This window comes from Mobula hypostoma, chromosome X2 (assembly GCF_963921235.1).
Source record: "Mobula hypostoma chromosome X2, sMobHyp1.1, whole genome shotgun sequence".
NCBI lineage: Eukaryota > Metazoa > Chordata > Chondrichthyes > Myliobatiformes > Myliobatidae > Mobula > Mobula hypostoma.
In genome coordinates, this window is record NC_086129.1 from 7,825,268 (window position 1) to 7,847,499 (window position 22,232).

Sequence of the window (22,232 nt, forward strand, 5' to 3'; positions counted from 1 at the left end):
GCTCAGTTCTGGTTACCTCGAGGAAGGATGTGGAAACCATAGAAAGGGTGCAGAGGAGATTTACAAGGATGTTGCCTGGATTGGGGAGCATGCCTTATGAGAATAGGTTGAGTGAACTCAGCCTTCTTTCCTTGGAGCAGCAAAGGATGAGAGGTGACCTGGTAGAGGTGTACAATAAGAGGCATTGATCGTATGGATAGTCAAGAGGCTTTTTCCCAGGGCTGGAATGACTAGCACGAGAGGGCAGTTTTGAGGTGCTTGGAAGTAGGTACAGAGATGTCAGGGGTAAGTTTTTTTTTAAAAACACAGAGTGGTGAGGGTGTGGAATAGTTGTCGGCGACACATTAGGAGACTCCTGGATAGGTACATGGAGCTCAGAAAAATAGAGGGCTATGGATAACCCTAGGTAATTTCTAAAGTAAGGACGTGTTCAGCACAGCATTGTGGGCCGAAGGGCCTGTATTGTGCTGTAGGTTTTCTATGAATACGTAAAGTCTACAAAGAAACAGTTAAAACATTGAGAGAAGTACATATATGTTAATTAGTGGTAAATTCCTGGTAGTTGATGTGTAACCAGTAATTTGTACCATCTGGTGAAATAATTTGATGGTTAAATGACAGGAAATTACAAAGCTTATTTCACTGCCACCTGGCCAAGAAAACAAAATGTGCCCAGAGGGTAGAAACTCCCACAGGTATTCAAAGTAGGCAAGTCCATGGGTTAAGTACTAGGAAATGGGTCAGTATAGATTTGTTACTAGGTAAAAAGGGAGAGGTGACTATTTAACAATTCTCTCTAAATTCAGTTTTTTTTATGACTCCCCAGTCCTTTCTCTGCCAGGCACTTCCCTTCTCATGACATTTTCCCATGTAACTGCAGAAGACACAACACCCGCCCCTTTTAACTTGTTCTTTTTTAAACGTGAAAGGATCAAAACTGTCCATTCAGTTTCTTACATTAAAAAGTTACCACATAACTTATTTGCATTGAGAAAACCTAGAGTATGGCAGAATTCAATCTGTTGTATCTTACTTACATACTACTCATTACAAATTACTATAATTTGCACATTCAGACAGACGTAACGAGAAGATTTTTACTCATGTGAAGGATGTTAAAAATAAAGTCAATTCAATTCTAAAATTTAGGCACTGGCTAAACTAAAGCTTCATGTTCCATTCCAAGGTCAAAGTCCACAAGGGATATGATAGGTGGTGGGTTGCCAACTGCTTTTTTTGAAAACAGTTACTCAAGGTTTCAAGATGTCAAATGAAACTCACTCCAAACTTAAACCACCTTCTCAAGCATAACCAACAAGCTTAATGAAAAAAACATAAACAAAAAAAAAGTAGAAATCAAATCAAATAACCCCTGTGCAGAGAAGTTAATATTTTAGTTGCTACCTTTTTACTGAGTTTTAATGCAGTTCTAATTTAGGTGGATGTGAAGTGAAACAAGTGCCAATAGAATATGTGGACATTCAAATTAGAGAATTAAAAACCAGGAGTGTTCAGAGAAGAAAGCTTCCATTGGAACTGAACAAGAGATTGTTTAAACATTTTAAGCGATTTTCGCATTCTACAAGACAATCACGTTCACAAAGTATTTATTGATCCAGATGTTTTTAAAGTCTCGTTAAACTTACACATTTAGAAACAATAATGAAATGTTTACATTACAATACACTAACAAACAAATTAATGAAGCATGTATTTTAGTCAACTTCTTCAATAGTTGGTCCAGATGTTCCTCCAGGAGCAGCACCAGCTCCAGGAAAGCCTTCTGGCATACCACCAGCACTCTGATACAATTTGGCCATGACTGGATTGCAGACCTTCTCAATTTCTTTTAGTTGATGTTCATATTCATCTTTTTCTGCAGTCTGAAAAGATATTGACCAGTTAGTTGATTTTCAAGTTTAGTGAATGTTTTGGAATAGATCATCAGTCAAGACTGAGGATCAACTGAAATATCAGCCTCATTGAATCTGAAATGTTCCATACACCTATAAACTGTACCTGGTTCTTGTCCAGCCAGTTGATAACTTCATTACATTTGTCCAGAACCTTCTGCTTGTCATCGTCACTTATTTTGCCCTTTAGCTTCTCATCTTCAATGGTAGCTTTCATGTTGAACGCAAAGGACTCAAGAGAGTTCTTTGAAGACACTTTATCACGCTGCTGTTCATCTTCTGCTTTGTATCTCTCAGCCTCTTGGACCATACGTTCAATATCTTCTTTGCTTAAACGACCTGTTCATTTAATCAGAGTAATGTTTACATTTTTAGTAGAACAGCCCATTGACGTAGATACCAAATAGAACCCTTGAAGATTTGGACTGCCCTGCTGAGTAGGAATTCCAAGGAACATTATATTTTTACAAGTCATTATATAAAAGGATAATCATGTTGAATACATTCATCTTTATACTGCATTACTTTGCTGCAAATTCAAAAGGATAATTTCAGTTTTACAACTTATACTACATAGGATCCTGACTCAACATTAAGCCACAGATACAAAGGATGGATGCCTCTCCTTCACATGTTCTACCAGCCTGTTGTTGCCAGTACGATCCCCTATGCGGTGGTGTGCTGGGGCAATGGCATAAACATGAGTGATGCCAACAGGCTCGATAAACTGATTAGAAAGGCTGGCTCTGTTATAGGAGTTAAACTGGACACACTGGAGGCTGAGGTAGAACAAAAGGACCCTCTGGAAAATCCTGGCAATTCTGGACAATATTTCTCACCCTCCGCATGCCACCTTGACTGAACAGAGGAGCACTTTTAGTAATAGACTAAGACATCTGTGTTGCTCCAAAGAGCGCTATACGAGATCATTCTTACCCTTGGCTATTAGGCTCTTATAATGTGGGAGGAAGTCATCTGCTACCCGGAAAAATTCTGGATGCTACCTACATTATTATTATTAATGTGTCAACCTATAGCTGGGGAAGCAATGACCACCTCCTGTTAAGACTGTTTGAGGTAACTTATTTTTTTATTTTTTCTACTTTCTTCTAATATTTGTAAATCTGTACTTGTAATGCTACTATTACACTGTAATTTCCTTTGGGATCAATAAAATATCCACCTATAATAGGAATGGTACGTCACATCCAGAATTTCTCTGATTAGCGAACGACTTTCTCCCATACTACTCTGACGTAGTGGGAAATCGTGTACAAGGCAAGTTACAGCAGTGGTTTGCCCATTGCCTTCTGCCGGGTGAGTTTTTTTCAAAGAGATCACCAGCTCTTAACTCAGCATGGGTGAAAAGCGTGCAGGGGAGCCAACTGGATTCGAACACGGGGCCTCCCACTCCACAGCCCAGCGCTGATGCCACTACGCCACCAGCTGCGTCCCACCTATGATATTGGTTCTTAAATCACTTATGGAATTCAGAACAAAAGTGAAGTGAGCTATTGATGCTAGAAATCTTGAACAAGTTTTGAAAGTCATGAAGTGAGAGATTTACCTTTGTCATTTGTGATGGTGATCTTGTTTTCTTTTCCGGTGCTCTTGTCCACTGCAGACACATTCAAGATACCATTGGCATCAATGTCAAAAGTCACCTCAATCTGAGGCACACCCCTTGGAGCAGGTGGAATTCCAGTCAGCTCAAACTTGCCCAGCAAGTTGTTATCTTTTGTCATCGCTCTCTCACCCTCAAACACCTAAGAATACAATTTCCAGATTACAGAATACGAATAGATAACCATATAACTATTACAGCACGATAACAGGCCATCTCGGCCCTTCTAGTCTGTGCCGAACTCTTATTCTCACCTAGTTCCACCGACCCACACTCAGCCCATAATCCTCCATTCCTTTCCTGTCCATATAGCTATCCAATTCAACTTTAAACGACAACATCGAACCTACCTCAACCACTTCTGCTGGAAGCTCGTTCCACACAGTTACCACTCTCTGAGTAAAGAAGTTCCCCCTCATGTTACCCCTAAACTTTTGCCCTTTAACTCTCAACTCATGTCCTCTTGTTTCAATCTCCCCCACTCTCAATGGAAAAAGCCTATCCCCCTCATAATTTTAAACACCTCTATCAAGTCCCCCCTCAACCTTCTATGCTCCAAAGAATAAAGATCCAACTTGTTCAACCTTTCTCTATAACTTAGGTAATGAAACCCAGGTAACATTCTAGTAAATCTTCTCTGGACTCTCTTTATTTTGTTGACATCTTTCCTATAATTCGGTGACAAAAACTGTACACAATACTCCAAATTTGGCCTCACCAATGCCTTGTACAATTTCAACATTACATCCCAACTCCTATACTCAATGCTCTGATTAATAAAGGCCAGCATACCAAAAGCTTTCTTCACCACCCTATCCACATGAGATTCCACCTTCAGGGAACTATGCACCATTATTCCGAGATCCCTCTGTCCTACAGCATTCTTCAATGCCCTACCATTTACCATGTATGTCCTATATTGATTAGTCCTATCAAAATGCAGCACCTCACATTTATCAGCATTAAACTCCATCTGCCATCTTTCAGCCCACTCTTCTAACTGGCCTAAATCTCTCTGCAAGCTTTGAAAACCTACTTCATCCTCCACAACTCCACCTATCTTAGTATCATCTGCATACTTACTAATCCAATTTACCACCCCATCATCCAGATCATTAATGTATATGACAAATAACATTGGACCCAGTACAGATCCCTGAGGCACACCACTAGTCACTGGCCTCCAATCTGACAAACAGTTATCCACCACTACTCTCTGGTGTCTCCCATCCAGTCACTGCTGAATCCACTTTACTACTTCGATATTAATACCTAACGATTGAACCTTCCTAATTAACCTTCCGTGTGGAACCTTGTCAAAGGCCTTACTGAAGTCCATATAGACAACATCCACTACTTTACCCTTGTCAACTTTCCTAGTAACCTCTTCAAAAAATTCAATAAGATTTGTCAAATATGACCTTCCACGCACAAATCCATGTTGACTGTTCCTAATCAGACCCTGTCTATTCACAAATGACAACAGTCATAAAACAAAGATCAATTTTGTGCAGTCGTCTCAGCTTTGCAAGGTAGTCAGTAGAAAACTGGTTAATGGGCGTCTCTATAAATAGCTTCTACTGTACTTGGGTTTTAAATATACATAAAGACTTAGCCTCCACAGCTACCTGCAGCAAAGAATTCCAGATTCACCAATCTCTGGTTAAAGAAACTGCTCTCATCTCCATTCCAAATGGACATCCCTCTATTCCGAGGCTGTATCTTAGACTCTCTCACCATAGGAAACATCCTCTCCACATTCACTCCATCAAGGCCTTTCACTATTCCATAGGTATCACAATGCTCCAAATGAGGCCTCACCAGTTCCTTATGAAGGCTTAACATTATATCCTTGCTTTTAATCCTCTCAAAATCAATGATAACATTGCATTTGCCTTCCTCACCATAGACTCAACCTGCGAATTAACCTTTAGGGAATTCTGCACAGTTCCTTTGCACCTCAGTTTTTTGAATTTTCTCTCCATTTGGAAAATAGTCTACCACTTTTATTTCTTCTACCAAAGTGCATGACCATACACTTCCTGACATTGCATTCCATCTGCCACTTCTTTGCCCATTCTCCTAATCTGTCTGAATCCTCCTGTAGTCTCCCTGGTTCCTCAATACTACCAACCCCTCCAACTAGCAATTGGTTAGTTTAAATATAAAATAAAACCTCACCTGAATGAGCACCCCTGGCTGGTTGTCAGAGTAGGTGGTGAATGTCTGTGTTTGCTTTGTTGGAATGGTGGTATTTCGTTTGATCAAGACAGTCATCACACCACCAGCTGTCTCAATGCCCAAAGAGAGAGGAGTGACATCTAATAATAGTAGATCCTGTACATTTTCTGACTTGTCACCAGCCAAGATGGCAGCCTGCACAGCTGAAATCGAAGTTCATAACCGCATTACATATTTGACATTTACATTTATTACAAGATTATGCTTATAAATAGACCTGTTAAGAGTCTATCTATAAGTATCAAGAGTGATTGCTTACAAACATTATAGTATGAACTTACAAAAATATAATTTGAAATAAGTGTTCCAAGAACCAGAAACAGTTCCAGGATTTCGATTAATCAGACCATATGCTGCAGTTAATTGGGACAATACCTAACCTATGTGGGACAATATTTAAATAACAAAAATTGACAAAATAATCGAGATTTCCTTTGTTTATTTGGGACTCTATGCCACTTAAATGGGACAGGAGATCAAAGTTCTTCAAAATTGCTAGTGAATAGTTTCTAAACTAGCGCCAGTCGTGCGCTGTTACGTGGCTGTTCGACACTACACCATGCTTAGAGTGAACAGCGTCAGTTGCGTGTGTCTATGTTCAAAAAGTAGTGATTATTGTGACTGATAGTGAGATCTGTGCAATAAGACAATTCAGAATGGTTTTGCTCACCATGGTTTCAAGCATTCAGGCTTGGAGATGTCAGAAATGGCTGGGAGTGAAAATGAAACGATTTCACTACTTCAGTAAGTTCGGAATTATGAAGAACTTTGATCTTGAATATTACAATGAAAATGAAGATTTGGAAGATGCAGTTGTCTAAAGCATTATATGAAGGCAGTCCATTATCAGTACCGATTTTGTTCATTTGCATTCAAATCAAAAGAACACAGCAGCTTTATAGTACTGTAGAACTAATTTGTTTTGTACTTTATTTAAACTCATAATGTTATTTAGTTAATAGCATTTTAATACCTTTTAATGTTTCCACGAAACCTCAACTGATTGGGCTAAAATGTACTGATACCAATGCATCCCATTAACAGAAATCCATTGTATTTCCCCTATTAATAATGAACTTTGTTACCTGCACCATATGCAACAGCCTCGTCAGGATTGATGCTCTTGTTCAATTCCTTGCCATTGAAGAAATCTTGCAACAACTTCTGGATTTTGGGAATGCGGGTGGATCCACCAACCAGCACAATATCATGGATTTGAGCCTTGTCAAGTTTGGCATCTCGCAAGGATTTCTCTACAGGGTCAAGAGTGCCACGGAAGAGGTCAGCATTGAGCTCTTCAAATCGTGCTCTGGTGATTGAGGTATAAAAATCAACACCCTCATACAGGGAGTCAATTTCAATGCTAGCCTGTGTACTGGATGACAACGTACGCTTTGCACGTTCACAGGCAGTGCGGAGACGGCGAACAGCTCTCTTGTTGTCACTAATGTCTTTCTTGTATTTTCGTTTGAATTCAGTAATAAAATGGTTGACCATACGATTGTCAAAGTCTTCGCCACCAAGGTGGGTGTCACCAGCTGTAGATTTGACTTCAAAGATTCCATCTTCGATGGTTAAGATGGAGACATCAAAAGTACCACCACCCAGGTCAAAGATCAGGACATTCCTTTCAGCACCAACCTGTTGATGAAAACATTATTTTGTTAAAAAGACAACTTTGGTAAGCTGCACGTAAATAACCTACAATATGTTAGTGGGTTGAATGGATTGTTTTTTCTGTGCTCTGCGGGGAGGGGGGGTTAGCGCCATCATTGACAGAGATGGAAACATTTTAGTTTAATGTCGTTTGTCTAGTAGTAGTGTAGTAATTGTGTCAGTCACTGGTTTGTATATATTGTAGCACTAACCTTCTAATAAAGGTATTTTATATGGAAAAAAATCTGCAGCATTTTGAGCTAAAGCAGTTCAGAAATGACACCTCATCCGGTGGTTTTCCTAAGGTTCTGTTCTCATGGTCCTTTAAACAGTTAAATTGTTAAAGCTCTTCGATAACAAATGATCAGACTGTTCAAGGAAAAACTTAATAGCTTACAGTTACTAGAAATTTGCTATTTCACCCAACATAAACATCCTCTCCCTGCTGGCTTCTGAAAGTTAACTTGCAGATTACCCTAACATCAAGCACAAAAATCGGCTGAAATAGCTAAAAACCTGATATAGGCACTAAGAATCACAGCCCATGTCATTAAAACATTTCCTTCTGAAATACCTTTTTATCCAAGCCATAAGCTATGGCAGCAGCCGTTGGCTCATTTATAATACGGAGGACATTAAGCCCAGAAATTGTTCCAGCATCTTTTGTTGCCTGGCGTTGAGAGTCGTTAAAATACGCAGGAACTGTAATAACAACATTTGTAACAGTCTGCAAGACAAAGAATTTAAATTGAATATTGTAAACTTAAGTTTAACAGTTTTCTCTAATCAATTATTCCCCAAAGTCCTTTGAATTTCAGACCACCTTTCACTACAAGTACTTTGAAAGGAATGCAACGCAGGAAGAGTTAAACTAAATTTTATCTGATGGACTATCGCTTTGTGTAGGTCATTTGGATGAGAGTTATCATATATGATCAACACTGATTTACTTCCATTTTAGAATCTAGTTTAAGAAATGAATGTCTATAAGTTCATGACAAAAAACTTATTCTCTTGTTCCCATGTAAGATGGTTAATGGTAAATTATGTGACAAGCTGTCAGCACATAGTTAGTTACCCTACCTTTCCAAGGTACGCTTCTGCAATTTCTTTCATTTTTGTGAGCACCATTGAAGAAATTTCCTCCGGGTAAAAAGACTTGCTTTCACCTTTGTATTCAACCTGAACTTTAGGACGACTACCATCGTTTATTACGTTGAAAGGCCAGTGCTTCATGTCAGCTTGGACAACAGAATCCTCAAATCTACGCCCAATTAGGCGCTTGGCATCTATAAAATTCAGAAGATTGATAAAAATTGAGACATAGAATTTTTTTTCTGCCATGAGATAGCATAGTTCTACACTTATTGTGCTCTACAGCATGTTCCATGACCAGAGGAGAAATATAATTTAGCAAACCATTCATGCTGAGAACTCCCAATCTCAACCTGAGTGCCCACATAAGCAATAATTAGCTCCTCTGTAGCTCAATACAAATCAGCCAGAAAGCAGCATTAACTCAGTTCGCAAGTCTTTGAATGCCCTAATTCACTTTTTTAAATGATGCAGTAAAGCACCAGAGGAAAAATACTAGAAAGTTCAGCAATTTACAATCTGTTTATCTACATTGCAAGATCTTAAAGTAACTCACCAAATACAGTGTTGGTTGGGTTCATAGCCACCTGATTCTTGGCTGCATCACCGATCAATCTCTCTGTATCAGTGAAGGCAACATAACTCGGAGTGGTGCGGTTGCCTTGATCATTGGCAATAATTTCAACTTTGCCATGTTGGAAGACACCTACACACGAGTAGGTTGTCCCAAGATCAATTCCAACTGCTGGTCCCTTAGACATGTTGCCTGCAAGAATAGTTCACAGCTTTTACTTCAAAACATTCATAAAATACGTACTTAAGTTCTTCATTTCTAACATATTTTTGCAACCTTAGAGATATGGGAATCACTAAGAATTGCCATCCATGGGACAGCACAACTGTGATTCAATTCCCATAGCTGTCTGTATGTTTCATCCCACATTCCAAAGACATACTATTGGCATGTTATGTTGGTGCTGGAAGCATAGCAACACCTGTGGACTGCCCTCAGCACAATCCTCAGACTGTTTTGGTCACTGACTCAAATGACGCATTTCGCTGTATGTTCTGACATATGTGATAATTAATGTTTAATTCTTTATTATAATGGATCAGAGATTGTTTGTTATAACTTTGTCATTGTTATCTATTTATTGAATAATTTAAATATTACCCTAAGCATCTTAGTAAGAAATCATTTGTAAAAGTCACATTAGCTCCAACTACAGTTAAAGTCATTATTGAGTGTTAACTAAGGTGTGAATAAGATTTTGATCACACTCTCAATAGAAATAGCTACATGTGGCATTGAACTGACCAACCAAAAATCCAGAAGAAAAACACTGCAGTTCTGATGAAGATTTTAAACATTTCATTACTTAAGTAAACTGACACTTCAAGATTTGTAGATAAGACAGGAAATGCTGGAATCTGGAAGAAAAACAAAACACCAGAGGAACAGCTGGTCAAGCAGCATCTGTGGAAGGAAAAGGTAAAACTCATGTCCTGGGATAGAGAAGTGATTGTTAGTATAGGGGAGGTGGGTGGGATGAAGACAGGTAGGTGACAATGATGGGTAGATGGAAGGGATGAACTGGATTGGTCAAAGAACACTGAGGCTGTCTACAAGAAGGATCAGAGCCGTCTCTATTTCTTGAGGAGATTGAGGTCCTTTAACATCTGCCGGACGATGCTGAGGATGTTCTACGAGTCTGTGGTGGCCAGTGCGATCATGTTTGCTGTTGTGTGCTGGGGCAGCAGGCTGAGGGTAGCAGACACCAACAGAATCAACAAACTCATCCGTAAGGCCAGTGATGTTGTGGGGATGGAACTGGACTCTCTCACGGTGGTGTCTGAAAAGAGGATGCTGTCTAAGTTGCATGCCTTCTTGGTCAATGTTTCCCATCCACTACATAATGTACTGGGTGGGCACAGGATTACATTCAGCCAGAGACTCATTCCACCGAGATGCAGCACAGGGCGTCATAGGAAGTCATTCCTGCCTGTGGCCATCAAATTTTACAACTCCTCCCTTGGAAGATCAGACACCCTGAGCCAATAGGCTGGTCCTGGACTTATTTCATAATTTACTGGCATAATTTACATACTACTATTTAACTATTTATGGTTCTATTACTATTTATTATTTATGGTGCAACTGTAACAAAAACCAATTTCCCCCAGGATCAATAAAGTATGGCTATGACTAAGGGGGAGAAGGTTACATTGAAAAATTCAACATTCATATGATTACTTGTAAGCTAAAAGTGGAATGAGAGATGTCCTTTTAATCCACAGTTGGCCTCTCCATAGTAATGGAGAGAGCTGACAGCAGACTGAGCAGAAAAAAGCATTTAAAATGAAACCAGGAAAAGGAGCTCAGATGGCCATTGCGGTCGGTGTGGGGCACCATTGGCTCTTAGAAGGACTATTTAAGCTTCAGGATGGTGGGAATGAACTCCTCCCATCCATCTCTGCCACGGCAGATGGAGCCCTCATATTCATTTCATTCATTTCCTGCTCACTTGCTTCATCTCTTCCCCTTCCCAGAACAGCAACAGAATTCTTTTAACACAGTTACACTTGCAAGTACATTTTGACTTCTTGTTCCCCCCACGACGAAAATAAGGAGCCATCCATGCAATAGTCAAGAACATTGCAGAACAAGCCTGGGAAGTTACAAAACAGCAATATTTCCAACAACTCCACCATGGTCATTCCCAAGCCCAGCTGTGAAAGGAAGGTTAGGCATGGGGCTAACAACCCATCCCATAGTGTTACAGACACAACACAGAAGCTCTACAGACCATCTCTGGGAGAGGAAGGATACACCGAGATGGGCTACACTTGGGAACTTGAATGAATGACCCAGAACAGGGCAGTCTATGCCCCATTACGGGAAACGTGCTGAAGAATATTTCCAACTGTCTTTGTACACCAATCCCATTCAATCCTTCCCGTTGCCATCAACTCTACCCAGATCCTTCCACTCACCAACACACTGGGGGCAATTTAGTGAAAAGAGGAGCACCCTGGGAGGCCATACACAGTCACATGGACAGCAGGCAAACTCCACACAGATGGCAGTTAGAGTGAGGACTAAACCAGCTCTCCCTAGCTGCCACTCACCACCCATTGCAAACAGCTTCAATTGCAATTCAGTGAATATGGCACCTGGTCAGAGACTGGAACATCTAAGACAAGACATAGGAGCAGAATTAGGCAATTCGGCCCATCCAGTCTGCTCCACCGTGGCTGATTTATTATCCTTCTCAACCCCATTCTTCTGCCTTGTCCCTGGTACCTTTGATACCCTTACAAATCAACAGCCCATCAACCTCTGTTTTGAATATCCCCGATGACTTGGCCTGTGGTAATGAATTCCAGATTCACCACTCTGGCTAAAGAAATTCTTCCCCTTCTCTGTTCTAAAATGATGCCCCTCTTTTCTGACGTTGTGCCCTCTGGTCCTAGATTCCCCCACTATAGGAAACATCCTCTTCACAGCCATTCTGTCAAGGTATTCCAATATCCAATATGTTTCAATGAGATTCCACCCCCCCCCCCCGCCAAACATTCTTTTGAACTCTGGTGAGTACAAGCTCAGAACCATCAAATGCTCTTACTATGTTAACTCCCATTCCTGACACTATTCTTGTGAACATCCCCTGAACCCTTTCTAATATCAGCACATTTTTTCTCACAAACTGCTCACAATACTCAGAGAGCAAATTACATCCTTGCTACTGTATTCTAGTCCTCTCAAGATGAATATTAACATTATATTTATTTTCCTTACACCAACTCAACTGGTATGTTACCCTTTAGGGAATCCTGCATGAGTTTTCCCCTCACTGAACTCATCTACAGAGTGTTCTTGCAGAAAAGTAGCTTTCTTCTCGCTGTGCAATTGGGTAGAAGGTACAGGAGCTTTACGACTCCCACCACCAGGTTCAAAAACAGTTATTACCCTTCAAACATCAGGCTCCTGAAACAGAGAGGATAACTTCAGCTGCCCTATCACTGAACTGAACTTCCCACAACCTATGGACTCACTTTCAAGGACTGTATTCACATTGTCCATACTTATTGCTTTATTTTGTATTTGCAGTTTATCATCTTTTGCACATTGATTGCACATAGTCTTGTGTGCATTTTTCATTGATTTGATTGTTTCTCTTAATCAGAGTCACCATTCTGGCTTCTGTTTCTTCCCCTTCTCTGTTCTAAAATGATGCCCCTCTTTTCTGAGGCTGTGCCATTTTTTGTTACCAACCTTTTTTGCACCGCGGACCGGTTTAATACTGATAATATTCTTGCGGACCGGCCGACCCGGGGGAGGGGGGAATGTTCAAGTAGGGTTGCCAACTTTCTCACTTCCACATAAGGGACAAAAGTAGCAGTCAAATACGGGACACTTTGTGTTTACCCCGAGAAAGACTACCATGACCATGAAGCCTTGCGCAGGCACCTATGTGTGCATGCGTGATGTGCCGATTTTTTTTCCTACAAATCAGTTTTGGCTTAATCTTCCTGATTCTGTTCAGTGAAACTACACTGTACATACTGTAGTCGCGCTGATACACTACGAGTGAAAACAAGATTCTGACTCGAGCAGGGTCAGGTTGAACCGTTTACTGTTTGAATCCGCGCGTGCTTAAGTACCGGCTCCCAGCAACTCCCGCTCTCTGCGGGGCGGAAGCAACGTCAGCCTCTGGGCCGAGGTCTGCCCCGCACTCAGATTCCTCTCGGTTGCTGCTGGATGCGGGTTCACCGGCGACTGCTAGAGCTGGTTTGCTTGCTGCGTGGGCGAGCTGCAACAATACATTATTTCTACTTTATATAGGCTGTGTATTTATCACATCATTCGTGCTTTTACTATATGTTAGTATTATTTGGTATGATTTGGTAAGTTATTTCAAGTTCAACAGTGCGTGACAGGGAATGAGGAAAGGTGCAGCTGACTCATATCGTTTCCTCTGGGGAGTTTGGGGACCACTGCTCTTAATTATAATGTCTGCAAGCAAATGAATCTCAGGGTTGTATATGGTGACATCTATGTACTCTGATAATAAATTTACTTTGAATCATATACATCCACCTACCACTTGTACTTTTCTCCAATCTCCTTTAAAATAGACCCTCTCTCATTAGCCATTTCCACCCTGGAAGAAGCTGTCCACCTGATCAATGCCTCTGATCATCTTGCACAATCCAGTATCAACTCTCCCCTCACCCTCTAACAATTCAAAGTAAATATATTATCAAAGTACATATATGTCACTATTTAGAGCAGATATGGGGAGAAATTTCTATAGGTGGTAAATCTGTGGAAATCATTGCCACAGGCAGCTATGGAAGCCAAGTCATCGGGGATATTCAAAGTGGAGGCTGACAGGCTCTTCATTAGTCAGGGCATCAAAGGTTACAGAGAGAAGGCAGGAGTGGGCATGAGGGAAAATAAATCAGCCATGATAGAACATGGGGCACAGACGACCCAATTCTGCTCCTGTACCTTATACAACCCTGAGATCTACCTTCCTCCATTGATTGTATTGGGTTTCATCTATCCATTGAGCATGCCAGGGTTGTATAGGGCAGCAGGGTAGTGTAGTACCAATGACCTAGGACCATGTCCTGCCACTCTCTGTAAGGAGCTTATACATCCTCCCCATGGGTTTCGTCCCAGTGCTCCCACAGTCCAAAGATGTACCGGTTGGGAAGGTTAACTGTCATTGCAAATTGTCCCGTGATTAGGCTGGGGTTAAATCAGGGGTTGCTGGGCCAGAACTCTATCTCAATAAATACATATGATGATGCATGGTGTGTACTTTGATAATAAAGTTATTTTGGACTTCGAAGTCCCTTTACACTTCTGATTTTTTCCTGATTTAGATTCAAAGAACATTTATTTATCAAAGTTTGCTTGCAGGATACAATCCTGGGATTTGCCTTCCCAACAAAACGAAGAATTAAGTGCTTGCTCCCATTTGTTCTGTCGAAGAGCAGGATCAGACCAAACCCTGTTGTCGACCAGCCACTTCTCTGTCCGAGCAGAAGGAAGGAATATCAATTTAATACCAGAGAACCTACATGGTACACAACCTGAAATTCATATTTTTCACAGACATCCCTTCATACATGGAAACAAAAAAAGGCCGCTAATTTTTTGTCCAAATGAAAGATCAATTTAATGCCAGGAAACACAACCTGAAATTCACTCCTCACACACATCCCTGGGTTACTTGAGCAGACAGCGGCAGCTGGGTGGGCAAAAAGAAAGCAGCTTTTGTGCTTGCCTCACCAAGCAGCCTGAATGTCTGATGTGCCCCAGATACCCGCCCCATTAACTGAAGCTGCAAAAGGCTCAGGAAGGGAGACTGGTTGGAAACCAGCCCCACAAGCAGACGGGTGGGGTCGGAAAGGGGAGAACCGGACAGCGGGGGCTCTTCCCATGACAGAGGATGCTGGCTCGTCCAGACCTAACTCTCAATGGCTCTGCACATGCTGCCCAGCCATCTTCCCCAGTACCCGACCATTTCGTCCCCCACCTGGTGCCTGGCCATTCCCCTCCACCAGCCCCCCGTCATTTCCCCCTCTCCTCCCCGGTGCCCAGCCATTTCCCCCTCTTCCCCCCGGTGCCCGACCCTTTCTCTCTCTGCCCACCCAGTGCCCGGGCCATTCCCTCTCCCCTCCCCCAGTGCTTGGCCATTCCCCCCACCCCCGGTGCCCGGCCATTTCTCTCTCTGCCCTCCCCCCAGTGCCCGGCCATTTCCCCCTCCCCCCGGTGCCCAACCATTTCCCCCTCCCCCCCGGTGCCCAACCATTTCTCTCTCTGCCCAGCCATTTCCCCTCCCCCAGTGCCCGGCCATTTCCCCCTCTCCCCCCCGGTGCCTGGCCATTTCCCCCTCTCTCCCCCCCAGGTGCCCGGCCATTTCTCTCTTCCTCCCACAGTGCCCGGCCAATTCCCCCTCCCCCCAGGTGCCCGGCCATTTCCCCCTCTCCCCCCCCAGGTGCCCGGCTATTTACCCCTCCTCCACCCCTGGTGCCCAGCTATTTAGCCTTCCTCCACCCCTGGTGCCCGGCCATACCCTCCCCTGCCCCGGTGCCCGGTCATTTCTCCCCCGCCCCCCGGTGCCTGGCCATTACCCCTCTCCGCCCCCCGGTGCCCGGCCATCTCCCCCTCTCCCGATCCCCCGGTGCCCGGCCATTTCCCCTTCTCCCGATCCCCCGATGCCCAGCCATTTCCCCTCCCCCAACACAGTGCCCGGCCATTCCCTCTCCCCTCCCCCAGTGCTTGGCCATTCCCCCCACCCCCGGTGCCCGGCCATTCCTCTCTCTGCCCCCCTCCCAGTGCCCGGCCATTTCCCCCTCTCCACACCCGGCGCCCGGCGCCCAGCTATTTCCCCCTCTCCACTCCTGGTGCCCAGCAATTTCTCCCCCCCGCCGGTGCCCGGCCATTCCCCCCACCCCCGCAGCGCCCGTTCATTTCTCCCCCTCCCCCGGTGCCCGGCCATCTCTCCCTCTCCCAATCCCGTGGTGCCCAGCCATATACCTGCCTCCCAATCCCCCGGTGCCCGGCCATTTCCCCCTCTCCCAACACAGTGCCCGGCCATTCCCTCTCCCCTCCCCCGGTGCCCAGCCATTTCCCTCTTCCTCCCCCAGTGCCCATCCATCCCCCCCCAGGTGCCCGGCCATTTCCCCCTTCCCCCCCGGTGCCCGGCCATTTCCCCCTCTCCCCCCCCAGGTGCCCAGCTATTTCCCCCCTCCACTCCTGGTGCCCAGCAATTTCTCCCCCCCCCGGTGCCCGGCCATTCCCCCCCCCCCGCAGCGCCCGGTCATTTCTCCCCCTCCCCTGGCCATCTCCCCCTCTCCCAATCCACCGGTGCCTGGCCATTTCCCCCTCTCCCAACACAGTGCCCGGCCATTCCCTCTCCCCTCCCCCGGTGCCCGGTCATTTCTCTCTCTGCCCCCCTCGCAGTGCCCAACCATTTCGCCTCCCCCCCCGGTGCCCGGCCATTTCCCCCTCTCCCCCCCCCCCGGCACCCAGCTATTGTCCCCTCTCCACTCCTGGTGCCCAGTAATTCCCCCCCCACTGCAGCGCCCGGTCATTTCTCCCCCTCCCCCGGCCATCTCCCCATCTCCCAATCCCCCGGTGCCCGGCCATATACCAGTCTCCCGATCCCCAGGTGCCCGACCATTTCCCCCTCTCCCAACACAGTGCCCAGCCATTCCCTCTCCCCTCCCCCGGTAATTTCCTCCTCCCCCCCCCCCGGTGCCTGGCCATTCCACCCACCCCCGGTGCCCGGCCATTTCCCCTCCCCCCACAGTGCCTGGCCATTTCCCCCTCTCCCCCGGTGCCCGTCCATTTCCCTCTTCCTCCCCCGGTGCCCATCCATGCCCCCCCAGGTGCCCGGCCATTTCCCCCTCTCCCCCCCGGTGCCCGGCAATTTCCTCCTCTCCCCGCCCAGGTGCCCGGCTATTTCCCCCTCCTCCACCCCTGGTGCCCGGCTATTTCTCCCCCCCCCCAGTGCCCGGCCATTCCCTCCCCCCACCCCAGTGCCCGGTCATTTCCCCCCCTCCCCCCGGTGCCTGGCCATTCCCCCTCTCCGCCCCCCCCGGTGCCCGGCCATCTCCCCTTCTCCCGATCCCCCGATGCCCAGCCATTTCCCCTCCCCCAACACAGTGCCCGGCCATTCCCTCTCCCCTCCGGCAGTGCTTGGCCATTCCCCCCACCCCCGGTGCCCGGCCATTTCTCTCTCTGCCCCCCTCCCAGTGCCCAACCATTTCCCCCTCCCCCCCGGTGCCCGGCCATTTCCCCTTCTCCCCCCCCCAGTGCCTGGCCATTTCCCCTCCCCCCACAGTGCCTGGCCATTTCCCCCTCCCCTCGGTGCCCGTCCATTGCCCTCTTCCTCCCCCGGTGCCCATCCATGCCCCCCCAGGTGCCCGGCCATTTCCCCCTCTCCCCCCCGGTGCCCGGCAATTTCCTCCTCTCCCCGCCCAGGTGCCCGGCTATTTCCCCCTCCTCCACCCCTGGTGCCCGGCTATTTCTCCCCCCCCAGTGCCCGGCCATTCCCTCCCCCCCCCGGTGCCCGGTCATTTCCCCCCCTCCCCCCGGTGCCTGGCCATTCCCCCTCTCCGCCCCCCCCCCAGTGCCCGGCCATCTCCCCTTCTCCCGATCCCCCGATGCCCAGCCATTTCCCCTCCCCCAACACAGTGCCCGGCCATTCCCTCTCCCCTCCCCCAGTGCTTGGCCATTCCCCCCACCCCCGGTGCCCGGCCATTTCTCTCTCTGCCCCCCTCCCAGTGCCCAACCATTTCCCCCTCCCCCCGGTGCCCGGCCATTTCCCCTTCTCCCCCCCCCGTGCCCGGCCATTCCCCCCTCCCCCCCAGGTGCCCGGCCATTTCCCCCTCTCCCCCCCCGGCGCCCAGCTATTTCCCCCTCTCCACTCCTGGTGCCCAGCAATTCCCCCCCCCCGCAGCACCCGGTCATTTCTCCCCCTCCCCCCGGTGCCCAGCCATCTCCCCCTCTCCCAATCCCCCGGTGCCCAGCCATATACCTGTCTCCCGATCCCCCGGTGCCCGGCCATTTCCCCCTCTCCCAACACAGTGCCCAGCCATTCCCTCTCCCCTCCCCCGGTGCCCGGTCATTTCCCCCTCCCCCCCCCGTGCCTGGCCATTCCCCCCACCCCCGGTGCCCGGCCATTTCCCCTCCCCCCACAGTGCCTGGCCATTTCCCCCTCCCCCCCCGGTGCCCGGCCATTTCCCCCTCCTCCACCCCTGGTGCCCGGCCATTCCCTCCCCCCCCCCGGTGCCCGGTCATTTCTCCCCCTCCCCCCGGTGCCTGGCCATTCCCCCTCTCCGCCCCCCGCTGCCCGGCCATCTACCCCTCTCCCGATCCCCCGGTGCCCGGCCATTTTCCCTTCTCCCGATCCCCCGGTGCCCAGTCATTTCCCCCTCCCCCCCACAGTGCCTGGCCATTTCCCCTCCCCCCCCGGTGCCCATCCATCCCCCCCCCCAGGTGCCCGGCCATTTCCCCCTCCTCCACCCCTGGTGCCCGGCTATTTCTCCACCCCCCAGTGCCCGGCCATTCCCTCCCCCCCCCCGGTGCCCGGTCATTTCCCCCCCTCCCCCCGGTGCCTGGCCATTCCCCCTCTCCGCTCCCCGGTGCCCGGCCATCTCCCCTTCTCCCGATCCCCCGATGCCCAGCCATTTCCCCTCCCCCAACACAGTGCCCGGCCATTCCCTCTCCCCTCCCCCAGTGCTTGGCCATTCCCCCCACCCCCGGTGCCCGGCCATTTCTCTCTCTGCCCCCCTCCCAGTGCCCAACCATTTCCCCCTCCCCCCCGGTGCCCAGCCATTTCCCCCTCCTCCCCCCCGGTGCCCGGCCATTTCCCCTTCTCCCCCCCCCCGGTGCCCGGCCATTCCCCCCTCCCCCCCAGGTGCCCGGCCAATACCCCCTCTCCGCCCACTCGGTGCCCGGCCATTTCCCTCTTCCTCCTCCGGTGCCCGGACATTTCCCCTTCTCCCCCACAGGTGCCTGGCCATTTCCCCCTCTCCCCCCCCCGGCGCTCAGCTATTTCCCCCTTTCCACTCCTGGTGCCCAGCAATTCCCCTCCCCCCGCAGCGCCCAGTCATTTCTCCCCCTCCCCCGGTGCCCAGCCATCTCCCCCTCTCCCAATCCCCTGGTGCCCGGCCAAATACCTGTCTCCCGATCACCCGGTGCCCAACCATTCCCTCTCCCCTCCCCCTGTGCCCGGCCATTCCCCCCCCAGCAGCGCCCGGTCATTTCTCCCCCTCCCCCGGTGCCCGGCCATCTCCCCCTCTCCCAATCCCCCGGTGCCCGGCCATTCCCTCTCCCCTCCCCCGGTGCCCGGTCATTTCCCCCTCCCCCCACAGTGCCTGGCCATTTCCCCCTCCCCCCGGTGCCCGGCCATTTCCCTCTTCCTCCCCCGGTGCCCATCCATCCCCCCCCCCTAGGGGCCCGGCCATTTCCCCCTCCTCCACCCCTGGGGCCCGGCTATTTCTCCACCCCCCAGTGCCCGGCCATTCCCTCCCCCACCCCTGGTGCCTGGCCATTCCCCCTCTCCGCCCCCCCGGTGCCCGGCCATCTCCCCTTCTCCCGATCCCCCGGTGCCCGGCCATTTTCCCTTCTCCCGATCCCCCGATACCCAGCCATTTCCCCTCCCCCAACACAGTGCCCGGCCATTCCCTCTCCCCTCCCCCAGTGCTTGGCCATTCCCCCCACCCCCGGTGTCCGGCCATTTCTCTCTCTGCTCCCCTCCCAGTGCCCAACCATTTCCCCCTCCCCCAGGTGCCCGGCCATTTCCCCTTCTCCCCCCCCGGTGCCCGGCCATTCCCCCCCCCACAGCGCCCGGTCATTTCTCCCCCTCCACCGGTGCCCAGCCATCTCATCCTCTCCCAATCCCCCGGTGCCCGGCCATTTCCCCCTCTCCCAACACATTGCCCGGCCATTCCCTCTCCCCTCCCCCGGTGCCCGGTCATTTCCCCCCCCCCCCCACAGTGCCTGGCCATTTCCCCTCCCCACGGTGCCCGGCCATTTCCCTCTTCCTCCTCCGGTGCCCAGCCAACCCCCCCCAGGTGCCTGGCCATTTCCCCCTCTCCCCCCCCCGGCGCCCAGCTATTTCCCCCTCTCCACTCCTGGTGCCCAGCAATTCCCCCCCCCCACAGCGCCCGGTCATTTCTCCCCCTCCCCCGGTGCCCAGCCATCTCCCCCTCTCCCAATCCCCCGGTGCCCGGCCATTTCCCCCTCTCCCAACACATTGCCCGGCCATTCCCTCTCCCCTCCCCCGGTGCCCGGTCATTTCCCCCTCCACCCCTGGTACCCAGTCATTCCTCCCCCTCCACCCTGGTGCCCGGCCATTCCCCCTCTCCCCACCAGTGCCCGGCCATTTCCCTCTCTCCGCCCCCCCCGGAGCCCGGCCATTCCCCCCCCTCCTCCACGGTGCCTGGCTATTTCCCCCTCTCCCGATCCCCCGGTGCCCGGCCAGATACCCCTCTCCCGATCCCTCGGTGCTCGGCCATTTCCCCCTCTCCCCATGCCAGGCCATTTCCCCTCCCCCCCCCCACAGTGCCCGGCCATTTCTCCCTCTCTCCCCCCCCCCCGGCGCCCGGCCATTTCTCCCTCTCTCCCCCCCCCCGGTGCCAGCCATTTCCCCCTCTACCCCCCCCCCCGGTACCGGCCATTTCCCCCCTTCCCCCCGGTACCCGGCCATTTCCCCCTCCTCTCCGGTGCCCAGCCATTTCCCGCCCCCCCCCGGTGCCTGGCCATTTCCCCATCTCCCGATCCCCCGGTTCCCGGCCATTCCCCCTCTCTCCCCCCCCCCGGCGCCCGGCCATTTCTCCCTCTCTCCCCCCCCCCGGCGCCCGGCCATTTCTCCCTCTCTCCCCCCCCCCCCCCCCGGCACCCGGCCATTCCCCCTCTCCCTCCCCCCACTGCAGTAATAAAGCCCCAGTATTAAATGAATGAACCCAAGGGTGGAAACGCCGCTGATACTCACTGTTTGTAACGCGAAGGCTCCACACAGCCAAACCGATCTGCCCCGACACCGGCTCTGCTCCTCACTGGACAGCTCCCAACCCCAACCGCCACAGAAGCTTCTGGAAAGAACGCGAACCCTCGCGCCAATCAGCAGCCGTAGCGTTACGATGAACCGCCCCCTCGCCGGCCCGGCGGCCAATGGGAACGCGCTCTACGCCGTTGGCGCTCGGGCTGTCGGAGAAGCATCTGGAAACGGCTGGAATTTTCCACCTGTCGAGTGAGTGTCGCAGATTTAACAGCGTTTGAAGCGGAGAGAGAACCCGCTCCGATCGAAACCCCCGATCAATAAATATCGATAGACGGGAAGGTGTTTTACTGTCTGTGTGTTGACGGAGAGCCGGGGGTCAGTTCCCCCGGCTCTGATGTCCCTGTTCAAGGTGACTCCTGATAGACATGATTGGGGATTACCTGGGAGTCTCTCATCAGATTAAGCGCGAAACCTTGGCCACGAAAAAGACGCGGTTCCTGAGTATAAAATGCACAGAAATCGGAATCTCCGGAACATTAAGAATCGGGTTTAATATCGTTGATAAAATGGCATGAAATGCGCTGACTTGCGGCAGCCGGAGAGCGCAATACAGAAAATTACATGAAGAAATATCTATTTATAATAAATCACGGAATTTCTTGAAGACTGGTTGAATCCTTATAAACTATTAATTCCATTAAGAAATATATTTTATATATGTCATTACAATTGTTTTGCGGTAGCACTCTAGTACAATTCAAAAAATACTATGAGCATTAAGAAAGGCGTCACTAAAATGTTTTGCAACAAGAGTACAGTGCAATGCATAAAATGCTATAAATCGCATTAAGACATACGTATAATTAAACCAATACGTCTTGAAATTTCTCGTTTTGCAGCAGAATTGGGTTGCAAGAGAAGTTACAAAAGAGAAAGTAATGGTGCAGGGGAAACAGGTCACAGTATGACATGAGAGACCCTTTGAAAGCAGTGACATTAAGTCTTTCCTCTAGCCTTTGTCCGGGGTTTGCAGGGGATGCAGGTCACGGTATAACATGAGGATCCCTTTCAAAGCAGCAGCATTAAACCTTCGCTGCAGCCTTTTCTGGGGTTTGCAGGCAGGACAGCTGCTGCCTGTGCCTACTGCAGTGACAAAATTAATCTGCAGAAGAA

General features: G+C 49.3%; 1 protein-coding gene across 1 annotated transcript; it reads right to left on the reverse strand.

The window, feature by feature from the left end:
• Positions 1-1,356: 1,356 nt before the first annotated feature.
• Positions 1,357-21,164, reverse strand: LOC134340778 (heat shock cognate 71 kDa protein). The gene is made up of 9 exons (XM_063038284.1): positions 21,051-21,164; positions 9,086-9,295; positions 8,518-8,723; positions 8,009-8,161; positions 6,864-7,419; positions 5,719-5,921; positions 3,481-3,679; positions 2,020-2,252; positions 1,357-1,883 (listed from the first exon to the last, which is right to left on the reverse strand). The coding sequence occupies exons 2-9, from the start codon at positions 9,288-9,290 to the stop codon at positions 1,716-1,718; spliced, it is 1,923 nt and encodes a 640-aa protein (XP_062894354.1). The 5' UTR covers positions 9,291-9,295; positions 21,051-21,164; the 3' UTR covers positions 1,357-1,715.
• Between the last annotated feature and the right edge of the window lie 1,068 nt (positions 21,165-22,232).

Bases quoted from the DNA above. Each gene is read 5' to 3' on its own strand.
- LOC134340778 (XM_063038284.1), bottom strand. From the start codon at position 9,290: ATGTCTAAGGGACCAGCAGTTGGAATTGATCTTGGGACAACCTACTCG. The intron at 7,420-8,008 runs GTATTTCAGAAG...TTTCATCAACAG, and splicing joins CTTATGGCTTGGATAAAAAG to GTTGGTGCTGAAAGGAATGT. The intron at 2,253-3,480 runs GTAAATCTCTCA...TTAAATGAACAG, and splicing joins CACCATCACAAATGACAAAG to GTCGTTTAAGCAAAGAAGAT.